Raw genomic sequence first — 20,381 nt, 5'->3', positions numbered from 1 at the left:
TGTATTTTACTTTGAAAAAAATAGTAAAAGGAAAACGATGTAAATATTTTTTTTTCCGTTGACGCTTTGTAATGAATCAGATGAAAAAGAACAAAAAACGCAAATGGAAAATGGATGGCTTGAAATTTTTCATCTATTTGGAACGGATCCCCATCTGGAATGCATGCTGTCAGTTTAAAAAAAAGTCAGCAGATGCATAATGGGAATATGCCATAAGATCGATGTAATTACAAATAATTCAATGGAAATGTTTTATGCCCCCTCCCCAAAAAACTTCTATGTCATCGGATACTTAGATAAATGGGTCCAAAAATATGACTTGATTTTGCCAAATAAGCATGATTATTCCCACTGAAAAGCAATAGTATTCCAGCTGTAGTTTGAAGTCGGGTCATTAAGTATTATACACTGTAAAATTAATTTTTACACTTCGCTTTAACAGCCTGTTTGTATGGTCGCAAGCCTATAACATAAAATCACTGATATGTTTCCAGCTTCCAATCCCGCCTCTATCTCTTGCGTATCTGATTCATGGGCGAGTCACAAGTCAGTTGTGCAATAACACTGGTCGAGCTTCCAGCCCGCAACAAGTCTTTTCACGAGTTCAGTTTAGAAAGAAAGAAAAAAATAAGCGCTGAGCTGTTTACTCAGGGGGCAGGTTTAAGAAATGCTTCAGACAGGAAAAATGTGATCACTGAACTTTGTGCACTTCTGCAGATTTCAAGTCTTACGGCTGTTCTGAATTTTCCTTCCGCACAGACTCAAACTGGTTGTTCAGGCACACGGCTGAGATCGTCCTGACCATTGCTGGATGTAGCAACAGACATGGACCAAAGGTGTGTAGACCGTACATGAAGCCCTCGTTCTCTGATTTTTATGTTTCAGAATGTTATGGATAACTTTTTGCAAATCTTTACAGAAACATCCAAGTCAGTAATTCTGCGGCTGTGACCTCACGAATGCTGTATCTTGTCTCATCTACTAATGGTAAGAAAAATTATGGTATATTACTTGAAAAGAAAATACCCAAATATGACGAATTTCCTTGTCTTACTAATTAATAGATTGTGCAGGCAAATTAGTGCTGCAGTGCACATGTTAAAAATACTGACAAATCTTAAGGAGCAGCAACTGTATATAAACTTTATTCACAATGGTCATTTTTTCCTTTGTGACTAATCCTAATAATTACTTTTCGAAATGACAGATTCTGAAGCTTTATTTTTTGTCTCCATGCCAAAAAGAATCCAATTGAATCTCCATCTTAGGGTTCGCTCTCACTTGCGATTAAATCGGACGAATGCAATCTGATAAAAAATTGGATTGCATTCGGACCAATTTAATCCTATGTTTCTGTGCTCAGTAGTGTTTTTTTTTTCCAGCTCCGGTCATATTGCGATCGGGCTGGAAAAAAAAAAATCGCAGCATGCTGCGATTGTATGCTGGATTTAGATCGCACGCACATATATAAGTCTATGGGTGCATGTGAACCATCTCACTGCACTCGGATATCACCCGAGTGCAGTGCGATTCCTGCTGATGCCAGCAACAGAGGAGATAGAGAAATTGATTTCTCCGTCCCCTCCGCAGCTGTGCTGCGATCCTCTCTGTGCGAGAGGACCGGAGCACAGAGCACTGACATTCGGTTCCCGCTCGCAGCAGAGCAGGAGCCAAATGTCATTATCATATCACATCTGATGCTATTGCATCGGATGCCATACGCTAGTGGGACCCCAGCCTTATGGTTAAGTTCAGTTGAGCACTGAACTTTTTGGACCAGATACTGCATAGTCCACAGGTGTAAGAATTGCCTACTATTTACATCCATTAGTCCGGCTCGTAAAGAAGAAATATTGCACATAGTCTGGTGCGCACACAGAGAACACATGGATCGAACTGTTGCTAGTGTGAACTTAACCTAAAGCTCATATATGGCTCCTGCTTATGTGTGCTATACAGGGAGAGCAGATACTGAGAGATGATTATTAGGTCACTGTGATCCATCTTGTATGTAGTTAAAGGGGTTGTCCTTTAAAAATAAGCTGTCACCTATCCTTTGAAAAGATGATATCTTACTGATTGCTGGGAGTCAGACCACAGGGGTGCACAGCAATCAGCAGAACAGTGAAATTTTATCTCATGTGGGGCACTTTTATCTCCGTTACAAAATGGTTAGGCAAGAGGGATGCCTGACTGCTGCTCTATTCATTTTCTTTGTGTTGCCCAAAGATGCCGAGCACATCGCTCTGCAGCCCCACAGGGAATGAATAAGGTGGCATGCTCACTTACGCTCCATGGGATGGCAGGCACCAAACCCCCCCACCCCCACAACATTCCCAACTTACCAAATAAAATGAAACACGACACATAGTGTGCAGATAAAAGGCCGTGGTATTTATTAATGGTTACTCAAATAAAATAACAAAAAAATTCATTACCCCATAGACACTAAAAACCATCCAGTCTCCACCCAGCAAAGCTGGGCGAGAACCATCTAATAAATACCACGACGACGTTATAACTTAAGGGAGGGCGGGCGGGCAGCTGTTTCTTCAGAATCCCGGCTGTTGTAAGTCCCCTGACAGGAATGCAGGGCTTAAAAAGGCTCTTCTGTTTCCCACCGAAATCCGTCCACCAATCAGGCTCCTGTCGCTCATATTTGCCTGGCACCTGAAGACTAAGAAACCAATCTACAAAAGGTAAGTACCATCAGTCATTACCTATCAAAGGAAGGGGGGAGGAGGAATAAAAACCCATTACTGAGAGAACTAACGGGACATACCAAGACTAAACCCTAGCTAGACTAGACTTCAGAAAACAGGGGGAGTTGGTGCCGCAATCCCATGAAGCCCCCACGCTATATGTTCTAAAGGTGGGCTTGGACATTCTTACGGAGATACAGATTCCCCATTCTGCTGATCTGTGTGAATGCTCAGCGGTCGGACCCCCATCTATCAATGATTCATCACTTTTATATAGAAGAATGAAAACCACTTTAAATTGAAGAATGATGTGCAGGCTTGAATATTTTATAGACAATTTGCCATACATACTGAATATTAGGCCACCTTCAGTATTTGGTCAGTATTTTCCATCAGTATTTGTAAGCCAAGACCAGGAGTGGGTGATAAATACAGAAGTGGTGACGTGTTTCTATTATACCTTTTCTCTGATTGTTCCACTCCTAGTTTTGGCTTACAAATACTGATGTAAAATACTGACCAAATACTGATAGTGCGGCTATTGTCTAAGGCCACGGCCCCACTATTAGTATTTGGTCAGTATTCGGTCAGTATTTTTTCTCAGGAATGGGAGCCAAAACCAGGAGTGGGTGATAAATGCAGAATTGGTGACTTGTTTCTATTATACCTTTTCTCTGATTATTTCTCACCTGATTTTGGCTCCCACTCCTGAGAAAAAATACTGACCGAATACTGAAAGCGAAGCCATGGCCTTAGAGACATTTCTGGGACTACCCAGAATATCATTTTGAGAAAGATGAATAAAAAAAACAAGAAGATAGACTTTAAAGGATAATATAAGATATGATACTTTCACTTTGCTATTTAGTCAGCGCTCTTTGATTTGCAATATTTGTTCAGCATTCATCTTTCGATTTCATTAGATTTTAAACTGTCTAGCAGTTATGAGTCAGAGCTTTGAAACACTGTACTGGTTAAAAGGTTAGTTTTTTAATATAGTATTTATTTCTTCATGTCTTAAAGATTTGGGGCATTGTGAGAAATGCCTAAATATTGGATAACCCCATTAAAAACTAAATATAGGGCCCAATTCATTAAGACTGGCATTGTACACGCCAGTCTTAATTGAGGAATCACTGGCATACGATGTGCCTAATTCATTAAGAGGCACACGCACCTTTATAAACTAGGCACATATTAACGTCTTTTTGCTATAGCCATTTTCTGTTTTTTCCATTTTTGTTGTTTCCTCCCCTTCTTCCAAGAGCCATAACTTTTTTATATTTCCATTAATGAAGCCATATGAGGCTTGTTTTTTCAGGGCAAGTTGTACGTTTGAATGGCATCATTGATTTTACTGTTTAGTGTACTGGAAAACAGGAAAAAAAACACCAAGTAAATTTGCAAAAAAAGTGCAATTCTACAATTGTTTTTTTATTTTTTTTTTATTTACCATGTTCGCTATATAGTAAACCTGACCTGTCAATATGATTCCACAGGTCAGTATGAGTATGCAGATACCAAAAATGTATAGTTTATTTTTTATTTAAGTGGTGAAAAAAAAAATCTGAAATTTGTATAAAAAAGTTTTTGCATTTGTCGCCATTTTCCGAGACCCGTAGCGTTTCCAGTTTTTCGGATCTGGTGCTGGGTGATGGGTGTTTTTTGCGCCCTGAGCTGATTTTTTTATTGATACCATTTTGGGGTAGATATGCAACGTAGCTCGTGGCAGTAGTCATGGGTGACACATGGCACTCGTCTTCAGCGCCCCAGCACGTTACATGAAAGTTTGGGTCCTGGCTGTGGGTCCTCTGGACTTTGGTGGTAGAGGCTGTGTTTTCGTGACTACACTCACAGGCTAGTAAAGATAACCCAGTACCTTGATGGTTAAGGGGCCTGGCCACTATAGTTCTGCACCAGTAGAAATCACCAGGTACCTTGACGGCTCAAGTGGCTTGGCTGCTGGGGTTCCGTCCTCTGGCTCCTATAGTCTCGGGCCACTCCATTCGAGAATTGATCTCTAGTTACAAAACTGTTCACACCCTTGTCTCTGTCCACACTGGAGGTTCTTGCTATCTCCCATCTGGTCTCTTTCTCCTCCTGCCACAAGTCACCCAATACACACAACCTTGACAGCCTGCAGACTATTTGTCCATTTTTACTACACAATAGGTCTTAACTGAAGTCTCTAGAAAGAACTGTGTCTGTCCCTAGCAGCTGACCCCTCCCACTGTGGGCAAGTCCCAACATTAAATGTCTCTGACCCTGCTGTCTGTTGCTGGGCAAACTTAACCTTTCACACAGTTCTATGCAAACATCATAACACCTATCTCTATCATACATTACAATATCACATCCTACATTATACACAATAAACTTTCTTAAAGGGGGAAATGGGAGCAGCATGTCCATACCCTTACAAATACAATTCTTTGATCACCTCTTAATGCATTTTATTGCAATGTTGTGGCAGCCAAAAAAAACGTAATTCCAGCGTTTAGATTTTTTTCTCATTTCGCTGTTTAATGATCGTATTAATTTATTTTAGATTTTGATAGTTAGGCCATTTGTGAATGCAGTGATTTTGTGATGCTTTTTGAATCAATGTCCTTTTCTGTGCATGATACCAAATATGTGTATTTTTTTATTTTATTTCCATTGTAATAAAAGGGGGGTGATTTGAACTTTTATGGGTTTTTTTAAAAATTTTTACAAATGTTTGTAAAAATTTTTTTTCACTTTTTTACTGCATTTAATAGTCCCCTTAGGATGATCGCTGCTTTAGGTCTCCTATCGCCTTGGCTATACATAGCAGTGCTTCAGCCTTGCTATGTATATCAGAATTCACAATCTCCTATGAACGCTGGCCTCAAGCCGGCGTTCCCAGTGGTCTCATAGTGATAGGCACAGGGGTTTTCTGCAGACCCCTGGCTGTCAAGACTAGAGATGAGCGTTGTTCTACTCGAACTGTTCGCCAATCTCAAATTCGAGCTGTTTTGGGCGGTGTTCGAGCCGGTCGGCGAACACGAACAATTTGAGAAAAATTCGGCTGTTCGAGGTTATGTTCGATAACTGTTCGTGCACCAAAATCATAACTGGATTTTTTCTCAGTAATGATGAAAATTAATGTTAATACGCAGTTTGAGTGTACAGCGGGGCGGGGGGAGGGGCAGGGGATGGATCTCTGCAGGAACAATGAAGATCTCCATTTTTTTTTCTCTTTCCCGCATTTGCAGTGGGGAGGTGCAATCTGTCAGCCTATCAGCAGCGCACACACGGAGCGAAGTGCTTTTTTTCACACAAGCAAGGGCATGTGTGATTGGCAGTGTATGTCACATGTCCTTGCCCTATAAGACCAAGCCATTTTCCCCGTCGCCACCATTTTCTCACTGCTGCAGCTGCGTGTTAGACGGCACCGCTGTTGCTGTGTGCGCTATACCTTGTTAATTTCAAGCCAATTTTCGCACAAATATACAGATAGCTTGGGAGTAGGGAATAGTTGTGATTGCAGTCCTTTTAAGGACTAGGTTACAGCATTTCCTACGACTTTTATCAGGCAGGTCTGTGCTCTTAAATAGATAGATTGTGGGAGTAAAGACTAATTGTAATTGGAGTCCTTTTCAGGACTAGGTTACATCAGTTCCTATCAGTTTTTGCCAGGCAGGTCTGTGCCAGTGCTGTGCAAGTTTTTTTCACAGCATTTGGCTGAATCTAGCAAAGCTAATCCTTTTTGGCCTATTGCAGAGTGTGTTAGTCAGTGGAGTAGCCTATCTGTGTTGCAAGATATACCACCTGTGTATAGAATACCAATTTTTTTACTGCACCTAGTGAAGTAAAATCTTTTGGGCATAGCATCATTCTATTAGTCCATCTATACTGACCTCCATCAGGTTGCAAACTGAATATAATTTTTTTCTGCATCTAGCTCTGAAAAAATATTTGGGCTTCTAGCGGTGTGTGGGACTTGGTCTATTAGTCCATCTATACTGACCTCCATCAGGTTGCAAATTAAAAATAATTTTTTTCTGCATCTAGCTCTGAAAAAATATTTGGGCTTCTAGCAGTGTGTGGGACTTGGTCTATTAGTCCATCTATACTGACCTCCATCAGGTTGCAAATTAAAAATAATTTTTTTCTGCATCTAGCTCTGAAAAATATTTGGGCTTCTAGCAGTGTGTGGGACTTGGTCTATTAGTCCATCTATACTGACCTCCATCAGGTTGCAAATTAAAAATAATTTTTTTCTTCATTTATCTCTGAAAAAATATTTGGACTTCTAGCAGCGTGTGGGACTTGTTCTATTAGTCCATCTATACTGACCTCCATCAGGTTGCAAATTAAAAATAATTTTTTTCTGCATCTAGCTCTGAAAAAATATTTGGGCTTCTAGCGGTGTGTGGGACTTGGTCTATTAGTCCATCTATACTGACCTCCATCAGGTTGCAAATTAAAAATAATTTTTTTCTGCATCTAGCTCTGAAAAAATATTTGGGCTTCTAGCAGTGTGTGGGACTTGGTCTATTAGTCCATCTATACTGACCTCCATCAGGTTGCAAATTAAAAATAATTTTTTTCTTCATTTATCTCTGAAAAAATATTTGGGCTTCTAGCAGCGTGTGGGACTTGTTCTATTAGTCCATCTATACTGACCTCCATCAGGTTGCAAATTAAAAATAAGTTTTTTCTGCATGTAGCTCTGAAAAAATATTTGGGCTTCTAGCAGTGTGTGGGACTTGGTCTATTAGTCCATCTATACTGACCTCCATCAGGTTGCAAATTGAATAAAAAAAATTTCTGCATCTAGCTCTGAAAAAATATTTGGGCTTCTAGCAGTGTGTGGGACTTGGTCTATTAGTCCATCTATACTGACCTCCATCAGGTTGCAAATTGAATAAAAAAATTTTCTGCATCTAGCTCTGAAAAAATATTTGGGCTTCTAGCGGTGTGTGGGACTTGGTCTATTAGTCCATCTATACTGACCTCCATCAGGTTGCAAATTAAAAATATTTTTTTTCTGCATCTAGCTCTGAAAAAATATTTGGGCTTCTAGCAGTGTGTGGGACTTGGTCTATTAGTCCATCTATACTGACCTCCATCAGGTTGCAAATTAAAAATAATTTTTTTCTGCATGTAGCTCTGAAAAAATATTTGGGCTTCTAGCAGTGTGTGGGACTTGGTCTATTAGTCCATCTATACTGACCTCCATCAGGTTGCAAATTAAAAATAATTTTTTTCTGCATCTAGCTCTGAAAAAATATTTGGGCTTCTAGCAGTGTGTGGGACTTGGTCTATTAGTCCATCTATACTGACCTCCATCAGGTTGCAAATTAAAAATAATTTTTTTCTTCATTTATCTCTGAAAAAATATTTGGGCTTCTAGCAGCGTGTGGGACTTGTTCTATTAGTCCATCTATACTGACCTCCATCAGGTTGCAAATTAAAAATAATTTTTTTCTGCATCTAGCCCAGCCAATAGTTTTGGCCTAATACCACAGTTTGGCCACTCAGCTCTGCTCGGTTACCATCCATTGTTTTTTTGTGCAAACAACTCCAGAGTTGTGAATTAGTTAACCACCAAAATGAGTGGAAAAAGGCCTGCTGCTGGTGGAAAGGGGAATAGGCGTGTTGGGAAGGGGAAAAAAGGTTGTGTCCGTGGGGTAGGTGCAGAAGAAAGACCATCTTCCAGCCAAACTAAAATGTCTACTTCTTTTAGCGGACAATGTGATAAGATCCCTTTCTTACGGCCACGCCAATCGCTACAAATTCCAGATGAGGCACAAAAACAGCAGGTGCTTCAACGGATATCAAGTGCTCCTTTAAGTGGGCTCTCCTCCACATCAACTTCAACATCACAAATACTCCAGTCCTCAAAGGTGTCACCCAAATCGCACTTGCTTCCTCACAGCTCCCAAATCTCCAGCTGCCCGTCTGAGTATGAGGTAGAACAGATGGTTGAGTCTGCAGAGCTGTTTACTCATACTATAGCCTGGGAATCAGAGGTCGACTCCAGCGCTTCTGTGAATCCAGACGAGGAAATGATCTGCACTGATGCCCAGAATCTTTATGAGTCGGATCCAGGACCAGACGCAGAAGGTTCTGACCATAATGTAGACCCTCATTCCCAAACTGTAACTCCTGTTGGTGGAGACAATGAGGAAGACGATGATAAGACTCAAATACCTGATTGGAGCGACAACTTTAGTTTTTTGTCAGGGCAGGAACAGGTTGGCTCTGAGGACGACGGGTGTGATAACGCACAGGGTGATGATGATGAGGTCGGAGATCCCACTTACTGTCAACCCACAGTCAGCCAAGAGATGAGGTCAGCAGAGGAGGTGGAGGAAGATGCTAGTGACGACGAGGTCAGGTTGCGCCTTCCTGGACAGAGACGTAGTACTGGAAGCACGTCAACAACTGCATCCTCAAACACAACTCTGCCTCTCACCACAAGTCGTGGTGGCTCTTCAGGTCGCATGGGTGCTAAGCCTTGCATAGCCTGGGCATTTTTTCAGATCGATAAAGATGACCCAACTCGTGTTATCTGTAACATTTGTCAGCAAAAGCTAAGTAGAGGCCAAAAAATACATAGTTTGAGTACTTCATGCATGAACCGGCACATGGACATGAAGCATAAGTTGCAGTGGGAAGCTCAGTGTGCTACAATGCGGCCTAGCCGGCCGGGCCAATCACCGTCTGCCATATCTTGTGCATCCGCGGCCTCTTCATCCTCTGTGACTGGGGGGACAGCAGTCACACCTGTTTTGGGGCGCAGACCTGCCACCTCTTTACCCGCAACAGCCAGCGTGATTGGCAGGTCATCATTTTCTTTGGAGGTGGTAACACCAGCTGGTGTTGAGCGCTGTCCGACATCGATAGCACCACCTTTGGATCAAGGCAACCTAACATGTCCGCCTGCATCTTCCTCACAGACCGGCAGTTTGCCGGGGACACCCTTATCAACCCCGTCTAAGCACAATAGCCAGCCCTCGGTCCCTCAGATGTGGACAAGTAAAAGACCATTTCCTCCTAGTCATGAGAAAGCTAAGAGGTTGAATTTCACCATCTGCAAGCTCTTGGCTACAGAAATGCTGCCTTTCCGCCTGGTGGACACAGAGGATTTTCGAGACCTTATGTCCGTCGCAGTGCCCCAGTACCAGATGCCCAGTCGGCACTACTTCTCAAAGAAAGGTGTGCCTGCGCTCCACCAGCATGTCGCACACAACATCACTGCTTCTTTGAGAAACTCTGTGTGTGACAGGGTGCATTTCACCACAGACACTTGGACGAGTAGGCATGGACAGGGGCGTTACATGTCGCTGACTGGGCACTGGGTAACTATGGTGACAGCAGGACAAGGGGCTGCTGTCCAAGTCTTGCCGTCCCCACGAGTTGTGCGTCAATCCTCTTTATGTCAAAGTTCCTCCACTGCTTCTGCCTCCTCAACCTCCTCTCGGTCTTCCACCTGCACCCAAAGCATGTCTGGTCATGCCACAAGCTTTCTAACTGCGCAGAAGGGATCCTGCACACCTCCTTACTATGCTGGCAGTAGGGCTCAACGTCATCAGGCGGTTTTTACATTGAAATGTCTGGGAAATGTGAGTCACACAGCTGAGGAGTTGTGGTCAGCTCTGGAGAACCAATTTCATGAATGGTTGTCTCCACTGGACCTGAAACCAGGGAAGGCCGTGTGCGACAATGCTGCAAACCTGGGTGCGGCCCTTCGCCGGGGCAATGTCACACACGTGCCTTGTATGGCTCACGTGTTGAACCTGGTTGTCCAGCAATTTTTAGCCCACTATCCCAGACTAGATGGCCTTCTGCAGAGGGCACGGTCGCTGTGTGCTCACTTCCGCCGTTCGCATCCCGCAGCTCAGCGACTTACATCTCTACAGAAGTCGCTGGGCCTGCCACTTCACCGGCTAAAATGCGATGTGCCTACCCGGTGGAATTCAACTCTGCACATGTTGCAGCGACTGTGGCAGCACCGACAAGCCCTGGTGCAATACGTTCTGACGTATAGCCTGGGCCAACGAGATTCAGAGGTGGGGCAAATCACGCTGGAGGAGTGGTCTCAGATCAGGAACCTATGCACCCTTCTGCACAGTTTTGAAATGGCGACGAAGATGTTTAGTGCTGACGATGCCATTATCAGCATGACTATTCCGGTGATTTACATGCTGGAGCACATGTTAAACAGAATTCGGAGTCAGGTGGTGGCACAAGAGGAGGTGGAGGAAGTAGAGGAGGAGGAGTTGTATGCGGAAGGGCTAACATCTGCAAGGTCCAGACGGTCGGCAGCACCAAGGCGGCAGGCATGTGAGGGTGGGGGAGATGGTTTTACCAGGGCGCATGGTAGCAGCCAAACTAGTGAGGAAGGTGCAGGAGCCCAGGAAGAAGTGGAGGACGAACTGATGGAAGACTCATCAGATGAGGGAGACCTTGATCACATTTCTGTTGTGCGAGGTTGGGGGGAGAGGACAGAGGAAGGAAGCATGATTGTTACCTCGCCACCAACACAACAGGGACTTGGTGCTCCTGGATGCGCAACACACATGAGTGCCTTCTTGCTGCACTACCTGCAACATGACCCTCGAATTGTGAGAATTAGAAATAATCCTGACTACTGGGTTGCCACACTGTTAGATCCCCGGTACAAAAGTAAATTTGCAGAAATTATTCCTGCCATAGAAAGGGATGCACGCATGCAGGAGTATCAGCAGAGACTGTTGCAGAATCTTACATGTGCTTTTCCACAAAATACCAGTGGTGCACGTAGTGAATCTCACAGTTCCAACTTGCCAACCGTGGGACCGTCAAGTGTTCAGCACTCAAACCGTAACAGAACCACAGTATCTGCTGGTAACATCAATTTTGCGGAATCATTTCACCACTTTTTTAGCCCATCCTTTGCAAGGCCACAGGAGACAAGAAGTCTGACACATAGTCAACGCCTAGAGACGATGGTACAGGAGTATCTCCAAGTAAACTTTGAAGCCACGACTGTGTCACTGGACCCTTGCTCTTTTTGGGCTTCCAATCTGGATAAATGGCCAGAGCTAGCCACTTACGCCTTGGAGATCTTGTCATGCCCCGCAGCCAGCGTTCTGTCTGAACGTGTGTTCAGCGCTGCTGGTGGTGTGCTGACAGATAAGCGCACGCGGCTCTCCACTGATAATGTAGACAGACTCACGTTCATAAAGATGAACAAATCATGGATCCGAAACGACTTTTCTACCCCTGTGTCATCCTGGGGAGAGTAAAAGCTTGATGATTGGTTAAAATCACCCTACCAACCGTTTTAAGCTTTCAAATTACTAATCATGTTTATCTGTATCTTGACTGGAAAATAATTTGGGCTTTGTAGCAGTGTGCAGCACTGATCCTATTAGGCCATCTATAATAAGCTTCACCAGATTTAAAATTAAAAATAATTTTTAGCTGCATCTAGCCCGGAAAATAATTTTGGGGCTCCGAGATGCGCAAGACACATAAGTGCCTTCTTGCTGCACTACCTGCAGCATGACCCTCATATTGTCAGAATTCGAAGTAATCATGACTACTGGGTTGCCACACTCTTAGATCCCCCAAACTTTTCGATCAACCTTTTCATTTTAATAAAGACCAAAAAAATGGTCATTTTTGAAATTATAAGCATTAGCAGGTTGTTAGAAACTGAAATCAAACAGTTTTCAACTCAAAACTTTATTCTAGGTGATGTTACATTTTCACATAGGACCCCTTGTTCGAAAGGAGCTTCTGAACTCTCTCGTCCATTGAATTTGTCAGGTTTTGGATGGTTTCTGCTTCAATTGTTTTGCATGAGGACAGAATACCCTCCCAGAGCTGTTGCTTAGATGTGAACTGCCTCCCGCCATCATAGACACTCCTTTTAATGATGCTCCAAAGGTTCTGAATGGGGTAGAGGTCAGGGGAGCATGGGGGTCACACCATAAGTTTGTCCCCTTTTATGCCCATATCAGCCAGAGATGCAGATGTTTTATGTGCAGCATGAGATGGTGCATTATCATGCAGAAAAATGATCTTGCTGTGAAATACACGGTTCTTCTTCTTGAACCATGGCAGGAAGTGCTGTTTGAGAAAATCCACATACATTATGGAGTTCATCTTTAGCGCCTTCAGGGATCCTAAAGGGGCCGACAATCTCTCTCCCCATGATTCCAGCCCAAAACATTACTCCACCTCCTCCTTGTTGGCGCTGTAGCCGTGTTTGCGTGGGGTGTCCATCAACCAGCCATCCTCCACTCCATTCATCTGGACCATCGAGCGCTGCACGGCACTCATCCGTGAACAAAACAGTTTTGAAATCAGTCTTCATGTAATGTTTGGCCCACTGGAGCCGTTTCTGCTTGTGTGAAGTGGATAGAGGAGGTCGACAGGATGGCATATGCACAGCTGCAAACCTCTGAAGGACCCTGCATCTTGTTGTTCGGGGGACGTTGGAGGCACAAGCAGCTTCAAAAACTTATCTGCTGCTATGACAAGGCTTTTTTGCCGCTGCTGTTTCAACCTGACGTAATTGCCTGTAGGAAAGAGTCCTCAATTTGCCCTTATCAGCACGCACACGTGTGTACTGTGAATCAGCTACATACTTCTTGATTGCCAAGACACTTCATCCTGATCATCGCACAATGTTGATTGTAGTCATGCCTTGACCTAAACACTCCACAATTTGTTGCTTCTCAGCAGCCGACACATCCTTTTTCTTTCCCATTTTGGCAGAAAATGTAGGCTGCTTAATAATGTGAGAGAGCCTTCTTAAGTAGTCTTGCCTTTCATTGGACACACCTGCCAAACTAATTAGCACAGGTGTCTGCAATTGCTTACAGTGATATAAAGAGCCCTGACACACATCACCATCAATGAGTTTAACTGACAAACAAACAAATTCTTCCCTTATCACTCCTAAACACTTTTTGCATAATAATTTGGAACGCGGTGTACATGTGCTTTTCCACAAAACACCAGTGGTTCACGTAGTGAATCTTACAGTTCTAACTTGCCAACCGTGGTCTGTATGGAATTGTTCAATAAAGGGCCCAAAATTAAGATAACATAGATGGGAGAGGTCTCTATGAATAGGAATTCCTAAGTATTTGATACCCTGTGAGGGCCAGGCAAAGGGAAAGTTGGACTGGATGGAATCCTATATGGATTTAGGGAGGGAGACATCGAGGGCCTCAGACTTCGCTGCATTGATTTTAAAATTTTACCATGTAACAAAGTGATCTATTTCAGCCATAACAGCAGGGATGGATATATGTGATTGAGTGATATATACTAGGACATCATCAGCAAATAGAGAGCACTTGTACTCGGTGCCTCCCACCTCAATCCACCTAATATTGGGGTTATGGCGAATTGATGAGAGCAGGTGCTCCGTCACTAGGATGTATAAGAGAGGGGACAGAGGACATCCCTGCCTTGTCCCATTGGTGATTGTGAAAGGTGATGAAAATGTTCTGACGCACCCCCTGGGCCTTGGGACACCCGGAGCCGGACCCTTTTTGGTGGATGCTGGTGGTTGTAGTCTTCTTGGTGGCGATCCGGTTCCGTGGCTCAGGGCGGTCAAACCAGTGGCGGAACTATTTATGTGGTTTTGATGTTTAAATGTCCGACTACGCCACCCGTGGATTGCGGTCAGAGTGAACCGCCGCTACAGGGCAGACCGCTAAGGCTGGTGTTGTGGGTGCAGCAGAGCGTAGCATAACTCCCCACGGGAGGAGTATAGCCTCAGGGCAGTGTATGCGGAGGATGGGGGTGATGGTGCAGGGCAGCAGCAGTAACGACACGGAGTCAGTGATGCAGTTCAGGGCCTTTACTCACAGTTCTTATTATCCAGACCACGTCTGCAGGTAACGGCTGCCCACGTCGTACTGTGCTCACCAGGTGAGGGGCTCAGACAACTCCCAGATAACTTTGGAGCGCTTCACAGGACCCCCTTTGTGTGTCCTTTGTCTGGCCTTTCTTACCAACACTTCTGTCCGGCTGCCTCGGGCCTCCTCTTGGTAAACTTGGCGCCAGTTTCCCTGACCCTATGTGGTGCCTTCCTAGCGGGTGGAGCAAGGGGCTGCGCCACATAAAATGTCAGAGCCTCCGGTTTCTAGCTGAGGGTCGTTTCCTGCCTCCACTAGTTCGGGGACCGGTCTCCCCCTTTGGCCTGACCCCTCCACGCAGGTGGATTCGGGCGTGCGGTGGCGACTCGCCCGTCCGCACCCCTGGGATCCCTTCATTCCTCGTTCCTGGAGCCTTCTCCGCTCCTCTTCCTTCCTTCTCCCTCTTGCAGGCCTGGGCCTCTGTTACTAGGCCCGCCTCCGGAGCAGAGCTCATGCAGAGCCCCTGCTCCCTGCCACTTCTGCTCAGACTTCTCTGCACTGAACTAAGATGGTGCCCACCTTTTATACTCCCTTCTCAATGCACCCAGGAACTGCTTCCTCCCTGCTCCTGCACTGCAGGGTTCCCCTTCCTCAGTGTTCCCTCCCCCCACTCCAGCCAGGGACAGGGACTGTCGTGCCCATCTCAGGGGCATATTGGTCGCCCTGCCCCACGGCAATGTGGTGTAATGCATGCAGGTGTCGGGTCCTGATCCACACTCCATCCTTATCTGAGAGTGAGATATCACACCTCTGGGTGAGGTGCAATACGTCTGTAGCAACCGAGCCCTCGGTGCTACAGTTCCATTTATCTTCAGCCTAGGTGACGTATTGTGATACAGGGCCGTGATTTTGGCTATAAAAGGGTCCCCTAGACCCCTACCCCAAGATTTTTAAGAGAATCATATATGGCGTGCCAGGAGACTCTATGGAATGCTTTCTCAGCATCCAACGAGAGTATCTACTTACAAATTTTTAACTGCATCTAGCCCAGGAAATACTTTGTGCCTAGTAGCAGTGTCTGCTAGTCAGCGGATTATCCCGGCTGTTAAGCAAGCTACACCACCTGTAGTTTGGACACTTAATTTTTTCAAAGGAAATGCTTCGGGACCACGGGATACTTAGTGAAGAGCATCAGGAGGCACCCCAAGGCATAGGGGCTGGGACTGGCACTAGGATGCCTTGCGGTGGACAGCCGAGCTCGATCCTTATAAAAGCTTTTTAACTGCAGCAGCTTTAGTGGACGCTACTGGAGCTGGAATTACGCGGCTGCTGGCATGAGACTTGCCCTCCAATAGATCCTTGTAAATGGATTTAAAGTGTATTCATTCAAATTAGAGGGACAATTTAAATTAAAAAGCTTAGAGCTGCCTCCACCACAGGGGGGCTCTCTCGACCCACCAGCGGACAGGCACCAGTATTGGGAGAGGGGGGCTGGCCGTCAGGGTTCACCGCGGCTCTGGCACAAACCCGGCGACACGGAGGTGGCACGGGCAGGAGCGGACTGGCCGTCTCGGCTTCTCACTTTTTGGATTTTAGAAGGGCATGACATGCCTATATCTGTGTCTCCCCCTCCTTTTACTCCTCCACCTCTTTTCTTTTCGCATGACTATATGTACTTGTCACTTTTCCATGTGTTAGTTGTGTCTTCTGAGCAGTTTGTCAGCTTTTGGACACCTTTGAAGGTGTTTTCTATGTGTTTCTATGTGTTTTTGTTTGCCTGCCATTGGTTTTAACGGTGTTCGAAGGTGTTCGACGAACAGTTCGACGAACAGTTCGGCGAACACACGGGTGTTCGACGAACCGAACCGAACTCGAACACTACGGGGGTGGCTCAACACTAGTCAAGACAACCCATCGGTGCCCCGCAGTTACATGACAGGGACGCCAATGGGCGGGATTTATAACGCACTTCCAACTGGTGCATGTTAAATCCCACTGTCAGATATTGACAGTGGGATTTAACTGGTTAAAAGCCACGGGTTAAGCTCTGATACTTCCGCGACTGTTAAAGGCATATGTTGGAGGATTAAATCCATTTTCTGGCATAATTTGCAGAACTAAAGTGGCAAGGGTGGGCTTTGCCACACACTGTCCCATCCCAGTTTTGTCTACTTTGATGAAGCTGGCCCATCAAGGACAACATCTGCAAGAAGTTTGCATGTTCTCCATGTGTTTGGGTGGGTTTCCTCTGGATTCTCCGGTTTCCTCCCACACTCTAAAGACATACTGGTAGGGAATCTAGATTGTGATCCCAATGGGGACAGTGCCAATAATGTCTGTAAAAGCGCTGTGGAATTAATGACGCTATATACGCGAACAATATAAATAATTAAATAAACTAGCTAAAGAGTAAAGATGCCAAAAAGTTGCAAAATTTTGTTGTGCAATCTTTTATCTGAGGTAAGCTGTTGCTAATGGAGTCTAGCAACAGCTTACTCCGCTCTCCCCATAGAGAGAACACATGAATGCTTGACTGAGCAGAGCTCCCATGTCCATGGGTCAGTTGAGAGCGAAAGCTATCTAAGGTGTATGGGCACTAGAGATGATGCAAATTGATTCTCATGACCCAGTTGAAAGTCCACATCAGTAATTTGATACTGCTTGATTGGAATCCAGAGAGACTCCTTCAGCCTGTCAGCATCTGCCGCACTTCTTTTGATTAGCTGACATGATATGACATCACATGTGCGTCACACCAATTCAGCTAATCAAAAGTGGATCTAGTAATGCGATCAGGTAAGAGGCGGTTTGCGCGGTTTGCTTGACTTCTGTCCAATGGCTACAGATTAATGACAAGGCCACTGAACCAGGTCCTGTGAATTAATTTTCACCACCTCTTATGGGCACCTTTAGAAGTACAGGTGCATCTCACTAAATTAGAATATCATCAAAAAGTTAATTTATTTCAGTTCTTCAATACAAAAAGTGAAACTCCTTTATTATATAGAGTCATTACACACAGAGTGATATATTTCAAGTGTTTATTTCTGTTAATGTTGATGATTTTGGCTTACAGCCAATGAAAACACAAAAGTCATTATCTCAGTAAATTAGAATACTTTATAACAACAGCTTGAAAAATGTTTTTAAAATCCGAAATGTTGTCCTACTGAAATGTATGTTCAGTAAATGCACTCAATACTTGGTCGGGGCTCCTTTTGCATCAATTACTGCATCAATACGGAGTGGCATGGAGGCGATCAGTCTGTGGCACTGCTGAGGTGTTATGGAAGCCCAGGTTGCTTTGATAGCAGCCTTCAGCTCGTCTGCATTGTTGGGTCTGGTGTCTCTCATCTTCCTCTTGACAATACCCCATAGATTCTCTATGGGATTAAGGTCAGGCGAGTTTGCTGGCCAATCAAGCACAGTGATACTGTTGTTTGTAAACCAGGTATTGGTACTTTTGGCAATGTGGACAGGTGCCAAGTCCTGCTGGAGAACGAAATTTCCATTTCCAAAAAGCTGAGGGAAGCATGAAGTGCTCTAAAATTTCCTGGTAGACGGATGCGCTGACTTTGGTCTTGATAAAACACAGTGGTCCAACACCAGCAGATGACATGGCTCCCCAAACCATCACTTATTGTAGAAACTTCACACTAGACCTCAAGCTGCTTGTATTGCGGCCTCTCCACTCTTCCTCCAGACTCTGGGATCTTGATTTCCAAATGAAAATTGGAACTCTGGGACCGTGTGGAGTGTGTCAATGACTGCCTTCTGGACATCTGTCAAGTCAACAGTCTTCCCAATGAATGTGGAGGCTACTGAAACACTAAGGGACCTTTTTAAACTCTTAGGAAGCCTCTGCAGGTGTTTTTGTTAATTATTTTAATTTACTGAGATAATGACTTTTGAGTTTTCATTGGCTGTAAGCCATAGTCATCAACATTAACAGAAATAAACATTTGAAATAGATCACTCTGTTTGTAATGACTCTATATAATAAATGAGTCTCACTTTTTGTATTGAAGAAGTGAAATAAATGAACTTTTTGATGATATTCTAATTTAGTGAGATGCACCTGCATAGTGAGGCCACATGCACACGTTCAGTATTTGGTGAGTATTTTACCTCAGTACTTGTAAGCCAAAACCAGAAGTTGAACAATTAGAGGAAAGTATAATAGAAACACATCACCACTTCTGCATTTTTCACCCATTCCTGATTTTGGATTACAAATACTGAGATAAAAAACTCACCAAATACTCAACGTGTGACCTAAGGGGTATTTTTTTCCCTGTGATACAAGTATTCCCAAAGGTATTCAAAAGATGATGAAGTTTGGATTCTGTGTGGTCTCTTGGTCTCAAAGTGTTAGAAGTTTTTATTTTTTGCAAAGTATATATTGCAATTTTTTTCTCAGTCTAATGATTTCTAGGTAGTATTTCATAATGTATTGTACCAGGAATTGAAAATATTTTATTAGTAACAAATCCCAAATCCAGATGTTATCTAACTGCAATCCCTTAACTATATTTGAGTGATGAATGTAGGTATGTTTCATAACTTCTATAGTGTACGTATTGTCTTCTGGTATTTACAAAGCTCATACATTTTGGGCTCATCAATCCTAAAACCCTTGCTTTTCAGTGAAGTTGTGCAATTTCTGTATTACATGGAAAAACTTTTTTCAATAATGGGCTAGGCAACTTACGCTTTCAGATCTATAGCATTGGCTTCTAGGCTGCATATAGAACATGTTAAGGTTTGGTCTCCATGAGATTTTCAATGCAATTTTTTGGGTGCTAAATATGTAGACGTCAGATGTTTGCTGACAGTTAATGGGAGAATATAAAGTTATATACACACTATGGCCCACATTTATTAAATATGGCTTCATTTTAGCCCATGTGTAATGAAAAGTCTGGCTAATTTAGTTATGGACGGTATGTTGCAACTGATTTAAGACTGCGTTGGTTTTCTTTATAAATCAGTTACAACATACATTACTACTACTACTAACTTTCAACGTTCACATTGACTAAAATGACAACACTCTTTTGACACCAGCTTCCATTTTGAGAAAATGTATTACTTTTTCCTCATTTTGTAACATTCTAGGAAAATAGCATTTCACAAACGTGTCTAAATCCTGACCCAGCAGAATACAGGTCCATTTATCTCTCCTGGGGTGGCTCTAAATTCTAGTGGAAATGGTTACTTTACAAATTAGAGACTATTCTAATGTAAAATATGCCTAAACGATGCAAATACATTAGTAAATGTGGGTCAATGGGTCATGTTATACAAAATTTAATATTGCTCTGGTTATGGTATGTTAGATTGTTTTCTATTTATAGACCTACATTTTTTTCAGTTTATTTTTTTTTTCTTTGGTGCATTTTTTGAACACACCAAAATACGTGTGAATCCGGCCTCCGGAGAAGATGGATAAACTAAAAATTATCTGATGCAAAAATGAAAAAGAGAACTTTAACTAAATTTTAATATCAAAGGTCAACTTTCAACTTGTCATAAATCAGCTTAGATGAATGTTCAGAAGAAGAAAGACAAGAGTAACACATCCTGTCACTAGAGGGATCTAACTGACAGATTTACTGCTATACATTCTGCTACGTACAGGGATACATAGAGGCTGCAAAAACCAAATGACATGAAGGTCCCAATTCATTAAAGAGTTTCCACCAGTTTTCTTGCTTACAACGCCTTAAAATGTTGCAAACTTTTTGAGCAACTGAAAGTTAGTCAAAAATATTCAAATTTTTGGTGTTTTTACGCCAGTCCCAGCTAGCTCCACAAAACTGGATGGAATAGGGGCAAAATTCAA

At 43.5% G+C, this 20,381-nt stretch overlaps 1 protein-coding gene across 3 annotated transcripts in view; it reads left to right on the top strand.

Moving 5' to 3' along the window:
• The first annotated feature begins 538 nt into the window (after positions 1-538).
• The window catches only part of GPR35 (G protein-coupled receptor 35), a 61,366-nt gene continuing 41,523 nt past the window's right edge, over positions 539-20,381 (top strand). The window contains exons 1-3 of one of the 3 annotated variants that reach the window (XM_073674444.1): positions 539-836; positions 920-987; positions 3,645-3,683. In XM_073674444.1, the coding sequence (XP_073530545.1) occupies positions 826-836; positions 920-987; positions 3,645-3,683 (118 nt within the window). In that variant the 5' untranslated portion in view covers positions 539-825. Of the gene's footprint in view, positions 837-919; positions 988-2,544; positions 2,700-3,644; positions 3,684-20,381 lie in introns of those variants that run through there. The other 2 variants (XM_073674445.1, XM_073674446.1) reach the window with 2 other exon arrangements.

Source organism: Phyllobates terribilis, unplaced genomic scaffold (genome assembly GCF_046119375.1).
Source record: "Phyllobates terribilis strain yellow unplaced genomic scaffold, ASM4611937v1 Scaffold_3__8_contigs__length_932513732, whole genome shotgun sequence".
NCBI classification, from domain to species: domain Eukaryota; kingdom Metazoa; phylum Chordata; class Amphibia; order Anura; family Dendrobatidae; genus Phyllobates; species Phyllobates terribilis.
Note: the sequence above shows the minus strand (reverse complement) of the source record. Positions and strands in the feature narration are given on the sequence as shown.